We start from the raw sequence: 23,396 nt of genomic DNA, 5'->3' as shown, positions 1-23,396 counted from the left end.
TTGACATCTAAAAGATTTTTTTTTTACTAATCTATACAGTAAAGTACTAAAATACACTGATAATGAGGTCTTATTGGTTTTGAAGATACTAAAAAAAATTTATTCATAAACTGAGAAACTATGTTTTTATTTCCTCCTGTGTTTTTCATTGCATGAATAATGACAGTGTGGGGCAGGTTCCCTAGCCCACTCCCCACTGTATTTTCCTAGCACAACAACAACGCAACTCTCCGTCTTCATTATCAAAAGGAATAGTACATCTAATCTGGAATGCGAGTCCTCTGCTTTGAACAAGGCTGTGCTCATGGGTGCAGGGCGTGAAATATTAAAGAAAACACATGTCCTCATCAGAGGACGGGCGCCGCCTTGGCTTCTACCCTTGGCACACAAACACAGGACTGAAGATTCATAACCTTCCTCTATATTTCTTCTCTAACAGTCACATAAAAAGCGAGAGATGGCAGACATGAGGATCACACTGCTTTGATTTTCTTCCAGATCTGAACTTTCCAGTCCTGCAGGGAAGCTAATAGTTTTCTAAACAAAGGAAACAGTCAGAGAAATAAAAAAGAATCAACACAGTGGTGTGGGTTTAAATTCTTTTTATACTTTATTTCTGAACACTTAAATCACTATTAGCTTCCATCATCTTTCTTAAGGTCACAATCATAGAAATAATCTAAGAAAATATGCAGAAATCTTTCCTCTCTGCTGACAGACATTAAGTGCTATTTGCGGACCTTGTGGGTAAGATGATTGGGAGGGGGGGTCATTATGACCCTTTCATCATCCCCCTAACCAGTTTAACTCCTCACCCAGCCTTTTATAATGCTCCTGTATCCTCAACATAAATATAAATAAGTGTCTCACAACCTCAGTCAGTGTGATGAATTGGTTGTTTTAATGGTGACGGCGCCTGATGGACCGATGAGGAATAAATGGTTAAGGATGGAGGGAGGACTAGGGCTGGATCATAATGTCCAAAGGATTAAGAAAGCAGAACATTTTTTGCTAATAAAGGATTTTTTAATGTTTTTTTTATTTATGTGGACAGTAAATCCTCACACAGCAGCGACCAGGTCGTCCTACATGCTAGTAGCTGCTACACGCTATTACTCTGTTTATAAACGTACAACCGTTGCGATCATCTCATGTTCAGATTGAGGTGAGCAATCACTGTATCCAGCACCATAAAGTTTCTTTTTAAGTGCTGGTTGAAAACAGCAAGATTCTTCGAGTTATTACGGAAAAGTATTGGTAATTGCTTCTCAAGGTCATAGAACCTTTAATAGCACTATTAGGAGTTATTAACAGCAGCCTGTCTTTCTATGTCAGTGCCATTGTGCGATGCAGCGGTACTGTGAAGTCCTATTTGGTCTTGTGTGCTGTACAGTGTTTAGCTGAACTGCATTAACTGGAGGTAATGAGGGTACAATTATGGCTCCTTAACCTTTTTGCGAGGAAAAGGAAAAGCCTCCGCCCTTGCTGCCCCCACCATACATCGACTCGCTGAGAGCCAGGTCTTTTCACATGTTGCCATGGTATGTTACCTTTGGCTAGTTTAATGTTTCCATAAGGGGCATATGTCACCTTGCGCAATTACCGTTTCATATTTTTAGCTGGTCAAAATCAGGAGGGAGGATCAGCCTTTGTAAATATTTCAACAGGCCTTTATTTTTCTTTTTTCTAAACACTCCAGCTAAATTGCTTGTTTCCTTTTCTCTTAATACACTGAACACAACACATTCTTCATTTGGAAACTGCTTTTATATCCTGTTCCCTGGCACCATTGTTCTCCTGAGCACAGACGGCTCATTGTAAGGGGGTGTGTGTGACAATGTCTGGGAAGGGGGGGGCTTGTTCCACACATGAAGCTGTCACACAGATGTGAAGCTCAGCCCCCTAAAGGAGGGGCGGTGGCCAGAAACACACCATTTGCTGTGACCTTTGAACCTGTCCTTGTTAAACCCTCGATGCCAGAGATGGACTCAGGAGGGAGCCCCCCCCCCACCCTTTTCTGTAACAGCTACATCTTGTACTTCCCCATGGCTAACAGCATGACACACACACACACTTACAGTAGGTCTGCTTTAGCACACCAGTTGATGGAGGATGACAGCTCCTCAACATGCCGCCTTTTGCCCTAACCCTCAAGAAGTAATGTGTGTGAGTATGCATGTTTGTGTGTTTGCGTGTGGGTAGACTTCCCCCTCCTGATCAAACAGCTGCTACCTCCATCCTTCCCAGTCTGCTTTCCCTTCGGACCTCCAACCACTGTCCAAGCAGCACGTCTATTTGATGGTAACAAGGCTTTGCACTTTGGATGCGTGTCCCTTCCACCTCGCTGTCTTCTTCTTTCTCCTCCTCTTATACGATTTTCAATAATCTAATGCTGCAGCTGTCCGATGGCCAAGCCTGTAACCTTAGTTTTTCTCCCTTTATTGTCAGAGGCTGGCAGACTTTTTTGGCCACACATCAGGGCTCTTAGCCATCCCTATTACATGTGAGGAAGGGAGAGAAATGGGGGGAGGAGGGAGAAAAAAAGGAGAGAGGGCAAGCTAGAGAGTTGAAAAGCCTTGTTGCATCCCCACTCTACTGGTTACCAAGGGATCAACAGGGTGCTAAAAGCACTCCGGGGGGGGGGGGGGGGGGGGGGGGGGAAATGGATGTTTTTCAGAGAAAGGGAAAAAGGAGAGAGAAAAAGAATAGAGATGGAGAATGGTGGGGTCAGGAAGCTGCGGATGTATATTTAGGTTGTGTCTCTCCTCTGCTGTCACTCAGTGCTCATCTTTACAGCTGACACAAGGACAGACAGTGAACGAGCTGGCAGCGAATATAAAGAGAAATGGCTTCTGCATCTGCCTCCGGTCACTAGGAAACTGGCCCCTGTGATGCCGGCTTAACCACACGCTCCGTTGGAAAGTGTGGAGCTATACTTGAGCACTTGACTGCATAAAAGTCACTTTTAACAAGCCATTATTTGTGATGTTCAGTCTCAGAAATCAGTCTTTCTAAAACTTTGATTTTGTCTGGGAAGATAATGAAGAGGCTTTGCTGTTGTTGGCTAAAAAAACTGACTTAACTTTGAAACATGTGGTATCTTCAAATGCACGGGAAACACTTTTTATCACTTAAAAACACTAGTGCCGGCTGTTGCTGTGGTTTGTGGTTATTTGGTGCTGATGAATGCAACATCTAGTGTGCAGGATGGTCAGAGCTGTGTGGGGATTTACTATACATGTGTATAGGAAACTCATTACGACCAGATTATACCACAAACATGTCCTCTTTGATTACTAACCAATGTGACACGCCCACAGCATGGTGGCACACTGGTTAGCACCGCAAGAAGGTCTTTGGTTCACATCCACCGTCTTGTCAAGGCCTTTCTTTGTGGAGTTAGGATGTCCACAGTCCAAAGACATGCAGTTAGTGGGGTTAGAATAGAATTAGAATAGAATTCAACTTTATTGTCATTGCACATGCACAGGTACAGGGCAACGAAATGCAGTTTGCATCCATCCAGAAGTGCTTTAGTGATATAGATATATTACAATATATATTAGCAATAATATAGATATGTGAGTAGGTTAGTTAGGTTAGTTGGTGATTCTGACAGGCCCATAGGTGTGGATGTGGTTGTCTTTCTCTCTGTGTTAGCCCTGTGTCAGGCTGGGTATACCCTGCCTCTTGCCCTATGGTAGCTGGGATAGACTCCAGCCCCCCTGTGACCCTGCGAAGGATAAGCAGAAGAGGATGGATGGACAAAATTCAAATAGTTTTGGAAAGAAGAGAAGACGAGCTTTACGGAGATATTCTGTATTATCACAGTAGAGGAAAAGTTACTGCTGTTTCAACACAGATTAACCATGTGTGCTTCATATTACTGTAAGAAGTCCAAGCAGCCTGTATGATACTTGGGTGATAAAGGGTTAACCTCTTTCTTTGTCTTACCTTTTTCGCTCCTACATCCCTCACTTAGGGCTTTGCTCAATCTTGTGATTCTTGTACATTTTTTTTTTATCACGAGTTCCTTTTTTAGTGTCAATTTCACAGCTTCACAGCTGAATAGACATATCACCTTGCTCTGGCACTGCTCTCATATCTACCTGTGCCATTTTATGGTAATTTTGACTTGTCACATTCGCACACCGCACTTGATTGCACTGCGATTTTTGGCCAGGTGGAAGTGAAGAAGCCCTTTGCCTTTCTCCCCTGAAGGGAACGATCACAGATGCAGTGTCGTCTTTCTCTTTCTTTGTTCACTCCCTAATTCAAAAGATCTCTCTAGTCTTTCCTTTACATAGTCTTACGTAGTCTCACCATAAGGGTTTGCAACTTATAAGATCAAACGAACAGGCAGGGGATTGTTGCTAACAGCTTTTTTAAATGCAAATTAATTACGTGTTAGCGATGATACACTTGCGACTTCGGTTAACAACGCAAACTTGTTGAGCACTGTCACCTTTCACAGTCATCTGCTCACCGAGTGTGAAAACTGTCTTTTTCTGAAAGGCCACACGTTTCTTTGCCTCTCCATCAGTCTTGCCTTGTAGCAGAGATCTAAACCTGTATTTATTCTTGTCCAATTTCAGCCGCCCGCTCTACCCCATGGCCTCCCATCTTTATTTATAGTTTGCCACAGGTGGTCAGGTCCTTTGTGCAGAGTATACGTCAAAGAGAAAAAAAAATCTAGCCGTCCACCTGGGGAAGGACGGGTGGGGGGTGGGCTTGAGTTCATAAAAAAGCTTTATGAATAAAAGGCCCCGTGAGACACCCGGCACCTCGGCTGACGTGTAATTAAAGGCGTGGAGGGTGGTGGTGGTGGGGGGTGATTTATTCATTTTCATAGAAAAGGGGGAAATAGACAGGTAGGGTGCGACAAGGTCTTTAAAGGTGGGCTGCTGATGAAATTTTCATGCCCCTATCCCACCTTAACCCTCCCCCAGAGTCTAACAAATAAATAGGCGATGGGGCCTCTGTATAGCAGAGTGAGTGCCACCAAAGATATCCCTGCCCCTGAAAAGGGTTGAATCAATTTCCATAAAGAAACCAAGAATGCGCAAGACCTATTTGGATGTGCTTGACATTTTAGTAAAAAAGAGAGAAAGAGGAAGGTGAAGGGTGAGGGTGGGGAAAAAGCAGTGGCTAACAAAGCATTTCGGCAGATCCTCCCAAGGAGCCGATGCGCTGTCTTGATGCTGACAAGCTCACGCACGCGCACATGCACGAGGACCAGCCATTAATAACAGGACTGAAAAAGAAAGTCCCGTTATTTAAAACAACCAAACAAAAGACTTCACTGTGCTCAACACTTGATGACGAGCCCTCCAACTAATCTTGGGTTGACAATTACATGAAAATCAACACTGTGTTATTAGATATGTCTCCCTCCTGTTCTACATGCGGGATGTAATCACTGTGTGTAAGTGGCCCGCTGAATTTGTACCATCCACATAAAGAGAGCCAAATGAAGATTTTATCCTCCATTAAGGAGAGCATGAAGCTGCTGCCTCTTTCCCAGAGCTTAGTTAAGTCCTCGGATGTCTGCTTTCCCGTTAAAGGCACTGCCTCTCCTGCTCCGCTGCCTAACAGCACTGAAGGAAGATGAGCAAATGAAACGAGGAGAGTGAAAGACGCAGATGGAGCTCAGACAGGAGCATCCCTGTTTCTTTAGCTCTAAACCTTGATCCCATCACCTCACGGGCCCACCTCATCGGTCAGGCAAACCGATGGAGTCGCTGCATTTAATCACGGCACCACTGAACATTTTTTTGGCTAGAGAGGGATGGTTTCTGCAGCAGCATCAGGGGCACGGTCCCTCCTGTGCTCAAGAGTCTTTGATTTAAAACAGGCCGATACATTTTTTTTTCTTCAGGTAATTAAATTAAAAGCTGGAGAAGAGAGATATAAGCAAGAGAGGGCGAGATGCAAGCACAGCGAAAGCAATAATGACAGAATTTGAGGGGTTTTTCTTTTTTGCTGTTGAAGCACTCATTCTTTGTCTCTCTTTCTATTAGGAGGAGGATGAGGAAGAGGAGCAAAGGAGACACGAGAGGAGAATCGAGCGGACGGAGCCAGTAGGAAGGGCCGATTCCTCACTGGAACATTCACCAGTGTTTCATATAGAGTGAGTGGCGTACCGCTAACACCACAACCCCACCCATACGCCATGTTAAGAGTGAAATTGTACAATTACAGTTAATCACGATTATTGTAATGGCTGCATACCAATTTCTTGTTTCGCCGCCCACTTTACGACCATGTGCCAGTAACAACCCAAACATCGAGACCAAGGCCTCAGTCTGTAAACATCGTCACGCGTATCTGGGTCGTGTTGATTTGTCTTCACGTCCTTATCGGAACAAATGAGCCTTCCTCCCTTCCCTTCCCTCCCCCGCCCCCGTTCTCTTATATGTTTTCAATTAATTAGTTCTTTTAGCGCAACAGCAGTCTGATCTTAATCACTTAATTGGAGCCTCCATTTGGATCCTTAATCGACCCTGAGGTCCACCAGTTGCGCTTTGTAACGGATGACTTAGCACAGGCAACTCAGCGAGGCCTCCCACCAATAAGGACCCCACTCCCTCACGCCCCCACTCCTGCGCATCCCACTGACCTCATGTCGTGTTTGACTGTGCCGTCTGTTTACATTCTGCATTTCTACATGTTGTTTTCACTTCTGTTATTTTTTAATTATCATTATTATTCATACACTTCTCTCCTACTCCCTTCTCCTCTTCTTTCTGGCTTCATCCATCACCATCCCGCAGAAGCATGCTCAAGCCCGTCGAGGTGTCCAATGAAGGTGGGCCCCTGGGGATCCACGTAGTGCCTTTCAGTTCACATGATATCAGGTAAAAAAACAAAACAGACACAAGCTGAAATTCAGTGCATCTCAGTTTCACCATCCAGTGTTGCTTTCTTTTTGCTCTCACTCATTATTTCACTCATTTTTCTTACTCTCTCTGTCCTTTGTTCTGTCTTACATATCTCTTTTTATGTGTTGCTCAAGGCTGTTCTTCTTCTTCTTTTTTTTTAACTGCCTCTGATTCTTGCAGTCATCTTTTTTTATTATTGTGAGCCTCGCTGTTGAAACGCCACACCCAAACTCAGCACCGCTCACATCCCACAGCTTTGAAGCTCCCAGTGGTGAGGCGAATGGATGAAAGTAGTTTTTGCTCTCGACTGCACAGTTTTCTCCAGGTCTTGCAAATACTTTTTCTAACTGGGTTGTCGGTCATCGTTGTGCACGTGTTGTCTTGAAACTTGCTTTGGACTACTTCCTCTCGCCTTTTTTTTTTCTGTCTTTTTAACTGATAGGAGTGTCGATGACAAGGGAACGAGAGGCGTCTGAGTTTCAAAAAAAAGAAAGGAAAAAAGGGGGGACAGAGGAAGCGGTTAGATGTAATCAAACTAAAAGCTTGTGTATAACACAGATCCCTCCTGCATGCCAGAAGGAACTGGCTCGCCACCAAGGTGAATGTGACTACTCAGCACTGGAGAAGGAAAGTCAGGGATGAGGTGGAAAGACGGAATGAGGAGATCAAACGGAATGACATTTGAAGGGGGAGAGGAGGAGAAAGGGGAGTGGTGTCATTGAAGGTGGCTCAGACACTAATCTCATTGCTGTTTATAAGCAAGTGTCAGGAAACTATATTTAGCTCTGACGTCGCACTAACTCCATCTTGACACCTTGAGTCAGAGCTGCAAAATAGTGATTCAGGATGAGGTGAGCCTAACGGAGGGAACGATTTCTAAAGGAACTTAAGCAGTTCAGCTCTCATTAGATGCACTGCTGTCCTTAAGCTCCCCTGTATTGCCCCTAAATCAGACAGCATCTTGGAGGAAACAACATTAACGCTGCGCCGGCAGTAAATTTCTTCCCCATCAGCTAAGGTCGGCACTAATAGCTATCACAGCCTTCAATTAACTTCAGCCATGATAAAACTTATTGTCTGGTCAGTGGGATGATGCTAATGGCCTGTCCGAGCTTTTTCTGCGCGTCGTGCACTGGGACAGGAGGCATTAGGCTCAGCGGGCTGTCATTAGTGTCTAGACCAGGGCCAGAGGGGTCAGACTGCCAGCAAAACCAGACAGCAAACAAGGAACTGCAGGCACTCCAGCATCAGGCTGCCCCCGTATTCTGCTCCACTGCACTGACATCAAGTCAGATCCAAGCAGGAGGGGGAGACAACTGTAGGAGAGAGCTTAGATACTCTGCCACTCTAGCAGGAAGAATCTTTCCCTGCCACACACACACACTGAAATGCACAGATACTTACCTGAAAATGAGCTCACACTAATGCAGTTTGTGAGCAGTTCGGACCGACCTTGAGAAGTGTGTTCCCTCTCAGACTCCTTTTACAAGCAAAAACAGTTCTCGGTGCATCGTCACTTACCTACCTTGAGAGCAGCGTGCACACACAAATATCCCGTACATCTACGCACGCACGCACGCACGCCCCCTTCCAGATGCGTTCCTAGTTTAATGAACTTCTCATTCCATGACCGTCTTCAATTGTAAACAAACTGCGGACATAATTGCCATGCATAAATGGATCCTGACTGGATTATTATTTGATTAAAGGCAGTAGATGAGAGCAGGTGGCCTCCTCCAAATCAGCACTGCTACCCAGCCACAAGATGGAGTAAAGCCATGTGGTGCGGTAAGATGCTGATTCCTTTTTTCGAGGAGAAGCGAGACTTAAAGAGTCTTTCTTCCCCCCCCTCCCCCCCAGAGGCTGCAGAGAATCCACAAACTACAAATCCCTTTTTGCTTACATCTGCCACCTAATGAATTGCAGCCTTTGAGAGTGACTTTTAGATTTTTTTTTAGTTCTTTACAAGTAACTGACAAGTATCTCTAAAAAAAACAGAAGCGAACCTCCATCAGTTTGAGAGGATGGGATTATAGCCAACACAATAATAGTGCTTTTCACGAAATCATCATCTTCTTTAAATCTCTAAACGATGCCGCTTTATCCCCAGTCCGCTCTGCCGCGGCTTGAATACTGATCAGGGATCAACCAAAAACTCCTTTATCTACTGTACCGTCTCCAGTCTGCTAGCAAATCAGAAGTCATTAGCGTGTGTCCGTGATGTAATCTCCGTGCGCAATACTTTGTTTTCAAGCTGCCAACACTTATGGAGATAAAGCACAATCATGTCTGCTTCCACGCCGGCCGCAATTACTCTCTGCTCAACACATTTAACCTGACCTGGCAACTCAGACACCAAGAAAGAGGGAAGGGCCTTTTGTGATCTTTAATTTCAACTTAATGCCGACCCATTTACCCCCGCTGAGTGGCTGAGATGAGTCTTCGACGCGAGCGTGAATGTCCACATTATGCAGCCAATTAAAGCAATGTTCTGAGAGTGGCCCTGTTTGGCTGAAATGCTAAAGAGCTGCGCGAGCCTGCCCTTGACGTCTGCAGTAAACAGGGTCACAACAGTTTTGAATGTGCTGCTGTTTATGCGTCCAGGAAAAGAGACAGGAAGGGAGAATTATGAGAAGCATGACACTTATGTCCTTGACACCAATAAGGTGTAGCTTAGGGTCTAATTTATGTCTGGTACATCTTTGTTTAGCTTGTTGATGGTTTTTGCTCCGGTAGATTTCAGAATTTCTTCAAAATAAGCCTCCAAACTTTTTTGTCAGTTTATGCAAGGACACCACACATTTAAAGTCAGTTTACCTGCTATCTCAGAGGCATCTTGCAGCTTGTAGCCAGAGTTTGTAGCTCTGCTGTGTGAGCATCCATCAGATATCTTTGCATGTGGTTATCCTCGAGGCCTAACTAAAGCCCTCAAGGAGCTCACTGATGTAGTTATTTAGAGGGGGAAGAAGGGCGGAGGGATATTTGAAGGTAAAGGTTGGCGTTTTTTTTAAGGATTACTGAGATGGCACAGCCGTGGAACTTCTTGGGTTTTTTTTCTTTCTCAAACACCGCAGCCGGCTCTAGTCTTAAGCTCCAATGAAGGCGACTGTAGCACTTCCCTGGAAGCCATAAGATGATCTCTTAGCTGTTGGTCTGGATTATTTCAACCCACCCTGTCATTCTTTCAGACCTGCCCACAGGAAGAAAAAGAGGAAAGGAGGACAGAAGGACAGACGGAGGCTTAAAATGAGTGCAGGGAAATTCAGGACTCTATCCAAGCCTAGTCTGCAAAGTTAACTTTTGTTGACGGAGTGCATTACAATGGGCTAAACTCATTTTGTAATCTTATTTACTTCCCCAACTCTGTTGGAGACTTGAATATTTTAGGCACTCTGTTGATGCAAAAGTTATAAATCTTCAGGCCATAAAATGGCAACCAATGTCAATGCTGCACTACAAAAAGCTTCACTTCATACAGATGAGGACAGACTCGTTAGCCCCTCCTCTATGAAAATCTCTTTTCTCAAGTGCTTCAAAACAGAGCAAGAGATTTTCGCACAGCTTTTCTAAAACATCCTAGTTTTAGGATAATGGAAGTTTGATGGATAACAGCCTGCAGTCATTTGTTGTAGTCTTTAGGAAGTCTCACACATGTCTCCCAAGCAATCCTAGCCCATTCTTCTTTGGAAAAATTGGCCAGATTTGATGGTCTTCTGGCATGTACATAGGTCTTCAGTTCACCCCACAGATTTTCAATGGGATTCAAGTCAGGGTTTAATGCAGGCGAGTCATCAGCAGTCACTTGGGTCTTCTGGAGGTAGCTCTTCAGCAGGAGTGAGGCATTATTTGGGATGTTGTCATGTTGGAAGATAAAGGGGTGGCTGTAGCTCAAGAGGTAGAGCAGGTCACCGACTGATCGGGTTGGTGGTTCGATCCCCGGCTCCTCCAGTTTGCATGCCAAGTATCCTTGGGCAAGATACTAACCCCAAGTTGCTCTCCGATGCATCCATCGGAGTGTGAACGTGTGTGAATGTTGTTAGAAAAGCATTCAGTTTTGGGTCAGTGCTTGTGAGAATGGGTGTGATTGGCATGTTGTATAGAGCGCTTTGAGTACTCGGGGAGAGTAGAAAAGCGCTATATAAGAATCAGTCCATTTACCATTTTAATGCTGACTGCTTGAGGTTTTCTTTCAAGGTCTTCACGTCCTTCTCTTTTCATGACTTTGTTCATCGTGACAAGATTCACAGTTCCAGACACACTGAAGCATCTCCACAGCATAATACTCCCACCACCAAGCTTCACTGTGTGGATGATGTTCTTTGGGTTCTACACCTTTCATTTCTTTTTCTAAACATAGCAATAACATTTGTTTTTAGCATGATGCTTTCTCAAGTGATACCTCAAACCCTAAATGTGTCTTTGTCTGTACCTTCTTCTACACTCTCTTCTTGTCTCCGCTCCATCCATTCTGATTAGGTTTCTTGATTACGTTTCTTTCTCTACCTTTTCATTAACTTTTAAAAGTACACGTGCAATTTCATTGTGACAGTAGTTGCCCAAGTCTTGTGTTATGACTTACCTGTTGCATGAACCTTTGCAGGACACAGGGCTTGCTAGTGAAGCGTTTGGAGCCCGGAGGCAAAGCAGAGCAGGAGCGTCTCTTCCAGGAGAACGACTGCATCGTCAGAATTAATCAGGGAGACATTCGCAACCTGCGCTTTGAACAGTAAGCTTTCCATAGTGACGCTTGGAACATTTTTTTTGCATGCAGTATTATTCTGAACACAGCTATTTTTGTCAGCTGACATTTTCTCCTTCTGGTAACCTCTCTTCTTGTCACTGGATGCCATGCTGATTTTAATTTACTTTCCTTTTCCTCCGATAGTAGGGAAGCACTGTCTGCCGAGTGATGCAGTTCACACCGAAAGCACTGTGTTGGACATTAAGCGCAGCGACAGTAAATAGCGTTGCTGTTGATAAGCGGAATCCAAACTGCGGGGAGACGTGACACCCACACAGCCGCACAATAAAACAGAAATATGACCGACTTGTTGGCCTTCCTGTAATAGGTCTCAGTGACCTGCAGTCCTTCACAGCTGTGCTGCTTTCTGATCCCAAACTATCCACACTCTTCTCTCCATTCATTTCTGCCAACGCGTCATAACCTTTGTCTCTTTAAACACTCGTAAATATAAGCGTGAATGTGTGGCATCTCACGCAGCACGGACACGGACACATATATGCGGTGATACTGACATACAAAGGCATTTCTGCACTTGTGTATGTGTGTGCGTGCACCAGTATTAAATGGATTTCTTCTCCTCGAGGCTGAAAAATCGAGGCACTGTATAAAGTGGTCTGTTCAGCTCTCCACAGAAAGAAATAGCCCAGATTTTTGCTACCAAAGGCCCAGACAACAGTCGCACCGGGCCTGCACATCTAAAAACAGTGGGCTTTGAACCACAATGCTGCAAAAATGACAGAAAGTTTAGCCTTCAAAAGTGAAGTCAGTAGCTATGAATTATCTCTGAACAACTGTATCACTGTAGGAATGTTTCTTAAGAAAGGTGTGATAGCAAAAGCTCTCCAGCATCTTGTTAAATGGAAGCAGTTGGAGACACTGTGCTAATCTGTTTATCACCCTGCATACAAACCCACTAAGGTTTCAGAATCCTTTAAAACGAACCTATTGTCATTAGTAAACATCGCAGTTTCTTTCACAGCTTTTTTTTCTTTTCTGCTGTGAAAGAAGCTTACCCACCAAATCCACAAGGGAGTGATGTTTTGTAGCCTCTCCTTCCAAACACACCCTCCTCACCGGCATCTGCACGCTTATGATGTTTGTGATGTTTTGTTTTTTTTTTGGGGGGGGGGGGGCGTTTGCATAAAAATGAGGCAAAGGAACAAAACTTTAACCCCACCCCCACCCATCGTTGATTGTGTGCCACAGAGAGTGACAATTTAAAGTGATAGTCTAATCTTCTTGGATTGTTTTGCATGGGTAAATATTTTGAAGCGCTTAATCTAACTGAATGTAATGATGCATTGATGGGGGTAATTTATTATTCAATCAGGCTCGCGCAGAGGCTGATTGCTGGAGTGATGGCAGCGCGTATGCGCACGGGAACATTTGCGTACAAAGCACGCATGCACGCACACAAACTTCGCCCCAGCCTGTCATCACCCTGCAGTGCGCATATGCGAGTGATTCTCGCAAATTACCATAAGAATGAAAACAGGAGAGAGCAAATCTCGCAGAAGTAGCTCGGTGCGCGTTCGCCTCTGCGACGCGGCTTGCGTGGAGTGCTGTCTGTTTGCGGCAGAAGCGGCTTAGCGGCTGTCATTGGGACAGAATCAGCATGGTATTGCTGGTAATGGGGAGGGGGCTGGAAAAAGAACATGGGATTGCTGGAATCCAGACATCCACTGTGCCTCTGGCCCCCTTATGCTGCAGTGTGCCTCACTCCTGGCCAGCCTATCTATATGCTAAGTGCTGCTGGCAAACCAGACTAAACAATTCTTGTGTCTGGGAATGATGGCGAGCTCTTGTCTCGGCATATTTGGCCTCCCCCAAACTCATACGAGACTCGGTGTGTTTGTGTGTTCCCGCCCCATTTTGTGTTTAAGGAATGAATTCTGTGTGTGTGTCTGCTTACTTGGGAACTCATCGTCTGTAAAGCTTCCCTGGTGCATGATTCATCACCTCTGTTCTGATTGTTGAGTCAACTCATAACCATTTATCTCCAACCATGAACAGACTCACACAAACACACAAATGACCGCATAGTATAGAGATTTAACCTATATCACACGCAGTAATATTTTATGACTGATGCACCACTTACTGTCCTTATCTCTTACCCGTCTTGATGCTTGTAATTATAGATAATGTAATTTCTGCCCCATAATGCATTGCAGGAAGTAGTCCTGCGATTAGCCGCGCAGGTCTCAACTCTCTGTATCTCCTTTCAACATACAGTGCATCATGGCTTTCCTTATCCTTCTGTATCTGCCAAGCTTTGGTGCTACATCATTGTACATGTATCTCTTATCATGTTTAAAGCTAATTCATTTCTGTCTGTGTGACCTTACCGCTCTCTCCCTCGCTCTATGTTGTTTCACCTTCAGAGCACAGAACATTTTCAAGCAGGTGATGCGTTCCCAGGTTATCCTTTTCCACGTGGTCCCTGCAGCCATGAAGAAGCAATATGAGCTGCTGTCAGCACAGAAGGAGCTGAGCAGCCCACCTCAGCTGAACAGGGTTCGTTTCAGCCAGGAGTCTCAACAGCCAGCAGACAGGTCCAGTCTGACCGGGCCGCTGACGTCCAGATCAGGACAACCACCGGGCCTCAATCACAAGTGGGTTTCACCTCCCTTTTCTTTTATTGAATGGTTACTAAATAGTTTTTTTTTCTACCCAAGATACCTTCACACTGTTCTCATACATGAAACAAAGAAAAATCAATAAATCAAAGAAAAAAAGAAAAATTAAAAAGCTGCCACAGATTTGATGTGTGTGAAAGGGAGTGCTGTTGTAATTGCAGCAGTCAGAGACTTTCACTGGAAATCCGTCAGAGTTTAAAAGCTACGCAAAAAAAAAAGACAAGAGAGCAGCCTAATTGTAATTTGTACCTTAGACCTCTGAGTCTGCATCGGTGATCATCTTGTCAAAAGCCTGTTTTATCTGCCTGTGGTTTCTGTTAATTGTTGTAAAAACTCTGGCCTAGTTCCAGAAAGACAAAGATGTGGGTTTGTGTTTGTGGTCATAATGTCAGTTATACAGAACGATCAATCCTCCGTCTGTGCCAGTGAAAAGGTTCTTGCTACAAATACAGTTATTATTTAATGGTGAAAAGTCATTACTGTGCGTTATACATTACATTACAGGAGCCTGACGATGAATCTATATTTCATGTAACGACTCTGAACCCTTGTCTCTGTAGCCACCATGGCTCACTGGCAGAGAGCACCCCAGACTCGAGTAGACGCTTTGCCACTCCACCCCACATTTTGATCTCCAGGACCCCGTCAGCCCCTTCGCCCTCCCTGCAGCGCAGGATAAGCACAAACGCCCCCAGAACCATCGACCTAAAGAACAAAGGTCGCAGGTTCAACGTCCAACTGAAGAAAGGTGAGAGTAGCAAAACGAGGTCAGTGCTGTAGGAGTGAAAACCAGCAGAATCATGTTTGCAATTTATGTGTGCTGACATCATATGGTGACATGAGCCCGCCATGTTTGATCTGCTTTTTAGACATTTTTGTGTTATTAAGTGAGATATGTGTGATAATCGTATGTTTCAAAGCAAGTAGTGGGAAAATTCTTGGGGAAGGCTTAACAGTGGGTTGACCTTGCTTCTAACCATGGGAAAATTTTAAAAAGTGGCTTTTTTTTAGTTCAGAATTGCTTCTGCCAAAATTTCTGTCAGCCTGTCCACTGGCAGATTACATCGGCCTCCGCTCTTTATCAGCAGAAAGCCGGGGAAGAGCCCTGTATATCTGATAAAACTCCAGCATCAAAGAGTATATTCTTCACAAGACAGGCTTCTGCATTTAAACATTTAAATGCACTGAAAGTTTGCAGTTAGACACGAAAGATGCTGATCCTAAAGCAGCTCATGTGACAGCGTTAAAGTGTTTCATTAATTTGACCAATAATCTCTTTGTTTGCTTCTATGTCTATCAACCCCGTTACTAAGTGCGATAAAGGCGATATCTTGTCAACTTCTAGCATTTAAAAACTCCAGAGTAAACAAAAGGTCAAAGAGCTCTTAATGCAACCGAAATCCTTCTGGAAATAAAAAAAATCTCCTCTTGCCTTTGCGCTTTGTTTAAACGAGAAGGCCGAAAGCAAACACAGATCAGCCCCGTCTTGAAAACAGGTTGTGGTTTCATCCGTTCATGCTACAGTACATCACCGCGGTCTTGTGGTTAAGCTTCGGCAATCCATCTGCTTCCAGCTGAGCTGGGTTTATTTGTGGACTTGGACAGACCTTTGATACCGGAGCAGTTGTATTTCTTTGTGGTGGCTTCGCTGCCAAGCCGTGTCATTTCCACCAGTTAGCCATCTTCATGTGAATTAGCGAACAGTAGGAAGCAGAGTGAAGTAGTTCTAAGGCGATGTCCTGACTCCGTCGATTTCTTTTTTGCTCCTTTTTTTTTTCGGTTGCCGGAGCAGATGTTTACTTGAAAGCTGGCACCGAGGCCTTAGCGATGAGCTTCAGGGAAGGGTGCGGGAAAAAGTGAGGGCTGCGGCACGGGGTAAACGTGACCCACTCTGGGGACATGCAGTCACAAGCTGCTCTAACATGTTTGGCAAAGTTTCCCAGCGCTGCCGGCAGAGTTCTTTGACACTGTGGAGCTGAAGTGTAACTTATATTTATGTGTTTATAACGTGATAAAGTTTCCCCACACGACTCTAATTTCCGGAAAGATGTTGGTAGAACTCGAGCACCAGGCTGACGCCTTCAGTTTAGCTTATATCCACCAGCTGCATGGCTTCATGGTCACTATGAAATATTTCAGTATTGCCCAAGTAACAGAAATGGTTTCAAAGCCTGTGATTTCAGTGAGAGTTTACCGGCACATAACTTCGAAGCCGTTTGTGAACTCCAGATGGAGATGTCCAAATGTTGTTAAACTGGGAATTTAACGGAGCATTAGGAAAAGGCTGAGTTGAGGGAAACGCGCCTCTGAAATCCATTTTGACGGTTCCGTTTGATTGCATCACGCTAATGCACTTCTAGAAGGGCTTCGGCGGTTTTGTTGTCTGCTCGTTGTAATTGTTGTGATTCAGCCTAAGTGGCTCAGAGTTCCAAGTGGCAGGAGCAGATCCTGAATGGCAAATTAACAAGAGTGCCTTAATCAAATACTGCTGTTGAAAAGGACATACGCACCCCATTAAGTCATTCTAATGTGCCTCAGCCTCTCTTCATGTTTGCTGCTTAATTGGCTTATTGGAGCCAGGATTTCAGCTAATCCAGAAAGGGACACAATTACTTTTACCCCGGCCTGGTCTGGTACCTAAAATAAATACATCAGTGGTTAATTAGCACAGGAATATTTAGAGATTGTATTCTCCTAATTGGCTGATTGTAGACTTTGAACAGCGGGATCTTATAATGGGCCTGAGTTGGGTTTGGGATGCGTGTTGGGCGGCAGTTTGTGAAAAGGGTCAGAGGGGAAGGGGAATCCCAACTGCCATGGCGAGGATTTGAAAAAAGGCAGGATATAATCAAAAGCTGTGATACATCTGTGTTAAATGCCATCTGCATTTGTTTACCCCTCTTATTTTCAGTCGTTTGAGGACAGACTAGCATCTGCACTAAGTGGAGAACCTCCCACGGCAACTGTGGGATCTGGTATTTAAAAGTTTGGCAGTCAAACTGCGCATTTAATATTCAACATAAACGATGACAGCTATTTTTGTCTGCTCACTTCTCGCTCAGCAGTGATGGACAGATCATAGAACGTCGTTATCCTCAGCAGCTCAACTTTCTGGCTTCAAAGTGATCTCTTCATCACCTTTCTGCAAGTTTATTTGTGCGTGGAAGCCAGGAGAAAGTTGCCAGCCGCGCTCCTCAATCTTAATGCCCCTTGTTCATCAGCGGCATCACTGTCAGGGAGACGACAGACTGCTAAATAGACATACAGGGAAAAGTAGGTCATGATGAACCATCAGAAGTGCTGACAGCTCTGTGAAATGAGCAGCTACTTTGACACGAATGCTAATCACTGCTGTTAGCTTCAGAAAAGCCTCGGCTAAAACCGCAGAACACGACTTTCCAACTTGGAAATGCCTACAGCTAGGTTATGCATGGTGGAATCTTAACCGCCGCTCTGAAAGACGTTCTTAATGACTCATCTAGTTTAATCTGACACGCAGCATTTGCACGGTTTATCACATGTAGCTGACATTTGAACTACGTCATGCTTTTATCTGAAAAATACAGCTCTGGTCAGCAGAAAAGGTTAGAGCGGAGAGATCTTCTTATTTACCTGTTATTGTATTTGCCTGATTCCTCTTAGACTATCAATTCATATTCGTTTGAGCAACCTTAAAGGTCAACCCTTAAACTTAAAGCAAATGGCTTTGCAAAGCTGATGCCCGAAGTGTTTTTATCACATGTGGTTGTTGAATTTCACTGCACTTGGAAGAGACAGAGGATTTTCCTTTAAATATACAAAGCTAAGAAACAAATTTGAGTGCACACACAGTGATCACTGCTTTCTCCATTAGGCTAACCTCAGGCTCCCTATATATCATCCAAGACTGCTTTGACCCAGACATGATTTTTACACAGCCTTTGTGGCCTGCCTTTGCACCAAAACTCTGGAGGGGTTTTTTGGGTTTAAAATCTGGCACACGGTGCAGTGTGGGAACATTCAGAAATAAGCACTTTAACTATTTAGGTGTCCTGCACTTTAGTTTAAGAGGATATTGAACAGAGTTTTAATGCATTTCCCAATCCATAATCATTCATTTGTCTCTGCTTATTCTTAACTGGTCTTTAATCTGACCGCGACTTCCACGATTGGCTTTAAAGTCCGTTCACATTCATTTAAAACACTCAATTTTGGTTCATAGCACTGATACTATGTTTAGAGTTCAAGACACACCCAATCATGGAAATATGAAAAAATGGCAGCATGGAAGCAGGAATGTCTGTATTACCTCGTGGAGGTTCAGGACATGGTGGAAGGCCATCATTTGATTCCTGCTTAGTGGATTAAAAGTTACTTTTTTTAATAATGGGGGGAAAAGTTGTATGCCCTTAGCAGTATTTATACACAGAATACACTTTTTATGTTTCTGTACTTTTAAAATGAAACCCAGAAATAGAAAATGTCGCTGTCATAAATAAATTGCTCCTTAGTGACATTTAAACCCCCAACCCCCGGGCCACGCACCGGTACCGGTCCATGAGTTGTTTGGTACCAGGGTGCAGTTGAGGCTCGGGTGTGAAATTTATGGTTTTCAGGGTTTTTGTTGTTATTTTTTTAATCGTTTTTATCGTTAACTTGGTTTCCCTGAATCTTTTCCCGTGTGTTATGAATAAATCCCATTTTTGGTACCTGTACTGGTTTTATTTTGTTGTATCTATCCGCAACACCTTAAAGGCCGGTTCGTGAAAAATCGGTCCGTGGCGCTAAAAAGGTTGGAGACCACTGGTCTTGACCATTTTACTGAAATTTGATCGTAGCAATTCAAGATGGTACTCAGTAGTTTGTGTGGCCCCCGTGTTCTTACATATATGCCTGACAATGCTGACGTGACCAAAAATTCTGGCAATGGCACACATTGATGTGCCATCCTGGAGAAGTTAGACTACCTGTGCAACCTCCACAGGGTCCAGCTATCACGTCATGCTGCCAGTAGTGACACTGACTCTAGCCAAATGCAAAACTAATGAGGAGGGAAACATGTGAGTGGCCTCCACCTGCAAACCATTCTTGTTTTGGGGGCTGTCTCATTGCCCCGCCTCTGCTACTTAACTGATCAAATCAATATCCCTCAAGTTTAACTGACTTGGTGCTTTGCTCGGATTAGAAAGGGTTCCTTTAAATTTTATTGAGCAGTCTGTTTTAAGGATAATAGAAAATGACAACAGACAAACAGTTTTTCAGTTTACTGCCGATCATGAGCACACTGCTGGCAAGCTTACCAAATGACAACATCACAGCATGGCATGTTTGCACCAGGAAAGAAAAGAACAAGTGATGAGCTGTGCTTTGTAAAATGTCACAATACCTTTCTAAGTGTCTTCAATTGTTAACTAGGTCCAGAGGGTCTCGGATTCAGCATCACATCCAGAGATGTCCCGATTGGCGGCAGTGCTCCAATTTACGTTAAAAACATCCTTCCTCAAGGCGCCGCCATCCAAGATGGTCGACTTAAAGCTGGAGACCGGCTGCTGGAGGTGAGGCAGGACATCAAACATCCTCTAACCATGACACAGTGTTCAGCGAGTGTGTTCTGTGAGATTGCGTGTTATTTCAGAGACAAATTACTCGTTTCCTGATGTGACTTTGTTCCTAAATTCAGTCTTACTGAGCCTTTGTTGGAGCGAGTCGAATAAGCTGCGTTCCCTTTGGCTACAACAATTCAGCTGCAGTTTTGAATTTCTAAGAAAATGTGGTTAGATGGAACAATATTTTGATTATACTTCAGTCAGACTGACATGGAAATCAGCGAGTGCTCCCTTTAGGGGGAAATAACCCATATTTAATTCCAGTTCCAACTGGCTCACAGGGTAATCTGCATAAAGGTTATGTGGAGGCCATAGTCCCCCCTCTTAAGAGTGAGTTTAGTTTCGCCTCCGACTGTGTATCTGTTGTACATTTATTTTTGTAAGTCTTCTTTTACGCTTCGTGACTCCGTGTATGTGTATATGTACGTGCAGGTTAGTGGGGTGGACCTAAATGGTAAAAGCCAGGAAGAGGTGGTAGCCCTGCTCCGAGCTACACCCATGGGTGGAACCGTGAACCTGTTGGTGATTCGCCCAGAGGACTCCCTGCTGCCCCGAGAAGTGGTCAGTGCCCAGCCAGCACCTCATAAGAGTTTTCTAGATTTCAGCTGTTTGGTAAATGTTGATATTTATAGAGAGTTTGAGAGGACTTGCACAGGAAAAGCTGTGATTTTCTCAGCCTATTTGCAATTATAGTTTTATAGCTGTAATAAAAAATAAGAATTTGACGCATGAATGGGAGGACAAGAAACTAGTTGAGACAGTGTAGGATTTCTCTTACTTGTTGCCATTATTACTTCTCAGTGGATATTAGCCAAACTCCCATTGTCAGTTTGATAAAGCATATCCTACTTGATTCAATGAAGTCTCTCAAGGAATCTGGTAAATGTCACTAAATGTCTAACATCCTGTACAGAGTATGGATTTGTCATGGTGCCTGCACTAATATTCCCTTAACTGCTCCTCCAATCCATCAGCTTCTCCATCTTTCTGTCATTTTTTAAAATTATGTTGTCTGCACTGATTTTAATTTAACATTTGTTTATTGTGTCACTCTGTCAGTGCTCTCATTATTAATGCTAGTGGATGGCTGCTGTCCACTTAAGGATTTCTTCTCTCTAAAATATGAGCCTCTGAGCTCTGAGTTGACTCCGAGTCGCCGGTTTAGGACAAATATTCGACTTTCCATGTACAGATCCCTCCTTTAATTGTGGCTTATGCTTTTTTTTTTCTCTCCTCACACAGATGGTCATTTTAGCACATACAGACATGCAGACACACAGACCCATTATATGCACACACAGGCACTCTGAAATGATGTGCCTAAGTGTGTCTAAGTGCACACAAATACAGCTTTGGACATATTCAAACACACACCCTCCCAGTGAGCCACACAGTCTACATACAGGGTGACTTTGGCTGTCGCGCAACAGATGGCGAGGCTACTGCCCCCGTCCAGCCTGCGCTCTGTGTCTGTGACAGCAGGCTTAGTCGTCACAGCACCTTGGCAGGCCAGGGGCTGCTGATGCCAGCCTCACTCCTTACCACAGCACTCAGCCCGGCACCCTGGCTGTTAACCCCGCAATAGGAGCTGTTCAACCTGTGGAATAATGGCCCTTTGAAGCAGTAGCCTGCTCTTTTAATATGCTATTTCTCCATCCACACACCAGCTATACTTTCATTTTTTTTAGGAAGTTGGCACAAGAGCACGTGTTAAAGTTCTCTTGGTATTAAGGAAGTCCCCAAAAAGTCATGTACTGCCTTAAAATGCCTCACACATGTTTATAAAATATGCTGCACTTTTGATGCTGCCTCATGGCTCAGGTACGGTGGCCCTGAGAGGTCAAACTAAATAACTCAATAATGTGACAATGACAAGATGCTTAAAGAACTGGAGGATTGATCGATGTTGTGAGGGACAAAAAGATGTGGTTTCCTCCATTTTTTGAAAAAACTTTTTTCGTGATTGACGTAATACTGTAGATACATGTTTGCTGTTAGCCGCTTACTGTTAGCTCATCACTGTTGTTCCCTCACTCTCCTCTTGTTTTCTCAGGGTTCCTTTTTTGTGAGCTTTTGCAGAATTTTTTCTCTTTCTGTTGTGTTTTGTTTGTTTTTCTAGTTGCTGGTGTTTTTTTAAAGTTGCAGTGCGTTTCACCTCTCTGGATCACCTAGGAGCCACTGCTAGCATCAAACCTGTAACCTTGATGTCATTCAACTGGACTCTTTAAAAACACACACACACACACACACACACACACACACACACACACACACACACACACACACAAAATAAACTAAATACTTAAAACTAACTGGAGGTAGACGCCAAACTGATCCACGCAGCCTTGACAGCAGCTGAGTGACGCTGTGAGGGCTTTTTATAAAATGCACGCCTGCCCGTGGCTCGTGTTGTGGAATGAGAGGTTGACGGCTACGCACTCTCAGCTCCTCAGGCGTGATGTGATTAGAAAAAAAAATCCATCGTGCGAAACCTGTCTAATAATCTCCTTTTTCTTTTTTGTTTTTGATTTCTCCATCTCTTGACCAACACGCTGTGCGCGACTGCTGGTTAATATTTCATCACTTTCCATAGCAGATTAACTCTCTCGCTTACTTTTCCTTTTTTTAAAAATTCTCTCTCTCTCACACACACACACAGTTTCACATTTCCCAGCAGTGCTTTCACAAATCTCAATAATCCCTACAAGTATGTTCATAAAAATCAGATAAGGAGGCCAAGGCTCTGCCGGTGACAGTTATTGCAAATAAAGCATGGTAGAAAATTGTGGCTGGTAATTGCCTTCTCTGTCACACACTGTGGATAGGTGGGTGATGGGTGCGTGCATATATTTCTGCTACACACTCCACTGGTAGGGCACACATAACGGCGCACCTATAGACGAGTGTTTGTGGGCTGTCATTCCTGTCTTTCTTTGAATGATTTTTTTTAAATTTCAGCATGAGTGACACACACACACACACACACACACACACACACACACACACACACACACACACACACACACACACACAGCCATATAAATCAAAACGAAACAAAACAACAAAAAAACCCAGACCTTTTTGTCTAGTTGATATTTGCCTGCTGACGTTTAATGTCAGCATTGGAAATCCCTTCGTGCCTCCTTTTGTTTAGATGTTTGCTCGTGTGCTACCCGTGCTGCTTGCACCCCCAGAGGAATTAATTTACTCTCCCAGCATGTTCGCATTGCATCTTTAATTACCACGGTCAGGGTGTGTTTTGACATGCTTTCAGTAGCAGTAGCGGGAGCTCTCAATAGCTTTCAATAAATATGTAATTGCAGGAAGGAGAAAAGGTTAAATGGTAATAGAGGAAAAATGGGGCAATGCGGCTACGACTGCTGCTTATTTCCACCCATCTCCTCCTGCCCCTCCTCCTCTCCAGGGATGTCAATAACTATATTCAGACAGAGACAATATATTTTATCAAAGAAGGTGCTTCAACCTTGACTAAACTCTGGGCTCATCGATAACAAGTTTGTTTGTAGACACCAAGTTCTTCTCTACA

The 23,396-nt window shown here is 44.0% G+C and overlaps 1 protein-coding gene across 3 annotated transcripts in view; it reads left to right on the top strand.

Moving 5' to 3' along the window:
* The window catches only part of LOC113028738 (partitioning defective 3 homolog), a 352,394-nt gene that overhangs the window by 150,752 nt on the left and 178,246 nt on the right, over positions 1-23,396 (top strand). For all 3 annotated transcript variants that reach the window (XM_080305923.1, XM_026179154.2, XM_080305924.1), the window contains exons 6-12: positions 6,021-6,130; positions 6,774-6,857; positions 11,482-11,607; positions 14,010-14,240; positions 14,825-15,012; positions 19,659-19,798; positions 20,282-20,410. In XM_080305923.1, coding sequence (XP_080162049.1) covers positions 6,021-6,130; positions 6,774-6,857; positions 11,482-11,607; positions 14,010-14,240; positions 14,825-15,012; positions 19,659-19,798; positions 20,282-20,410 — 1,008 coding nt within the window. The remainder of the gene's footprint in view (positions 1-6,020; positions 6,131-6,773; positions 6,858-11,481; positions 11,608-14,009; positions 14,241-14,824; positions 15,013-19,658; positions 19,799-20,281; positions 20,411-23,396) is intronic.

This window comes from Astatotilapia calliptera, chromosome 9 (assembly GCF_964374335.1).
Source record: "Astatotilapia calliptera chromosome 9, fAstCal68.1, whole genome shotgun sequence".
In the NCBI taxonomy this organism is placed as follows: domain Eukaryota; kingdom Metazoa; phylum Chordata; class Actinopteri; order Cichliformes; family Cichlidae; genus Astatotilapia; species Astatotilapia calliptera.
The sequence above is the reverse complement of the archived record's forward strand: the minus strand, read 5'-3'. Positions and strand labels throughout refer to the sequence as shown.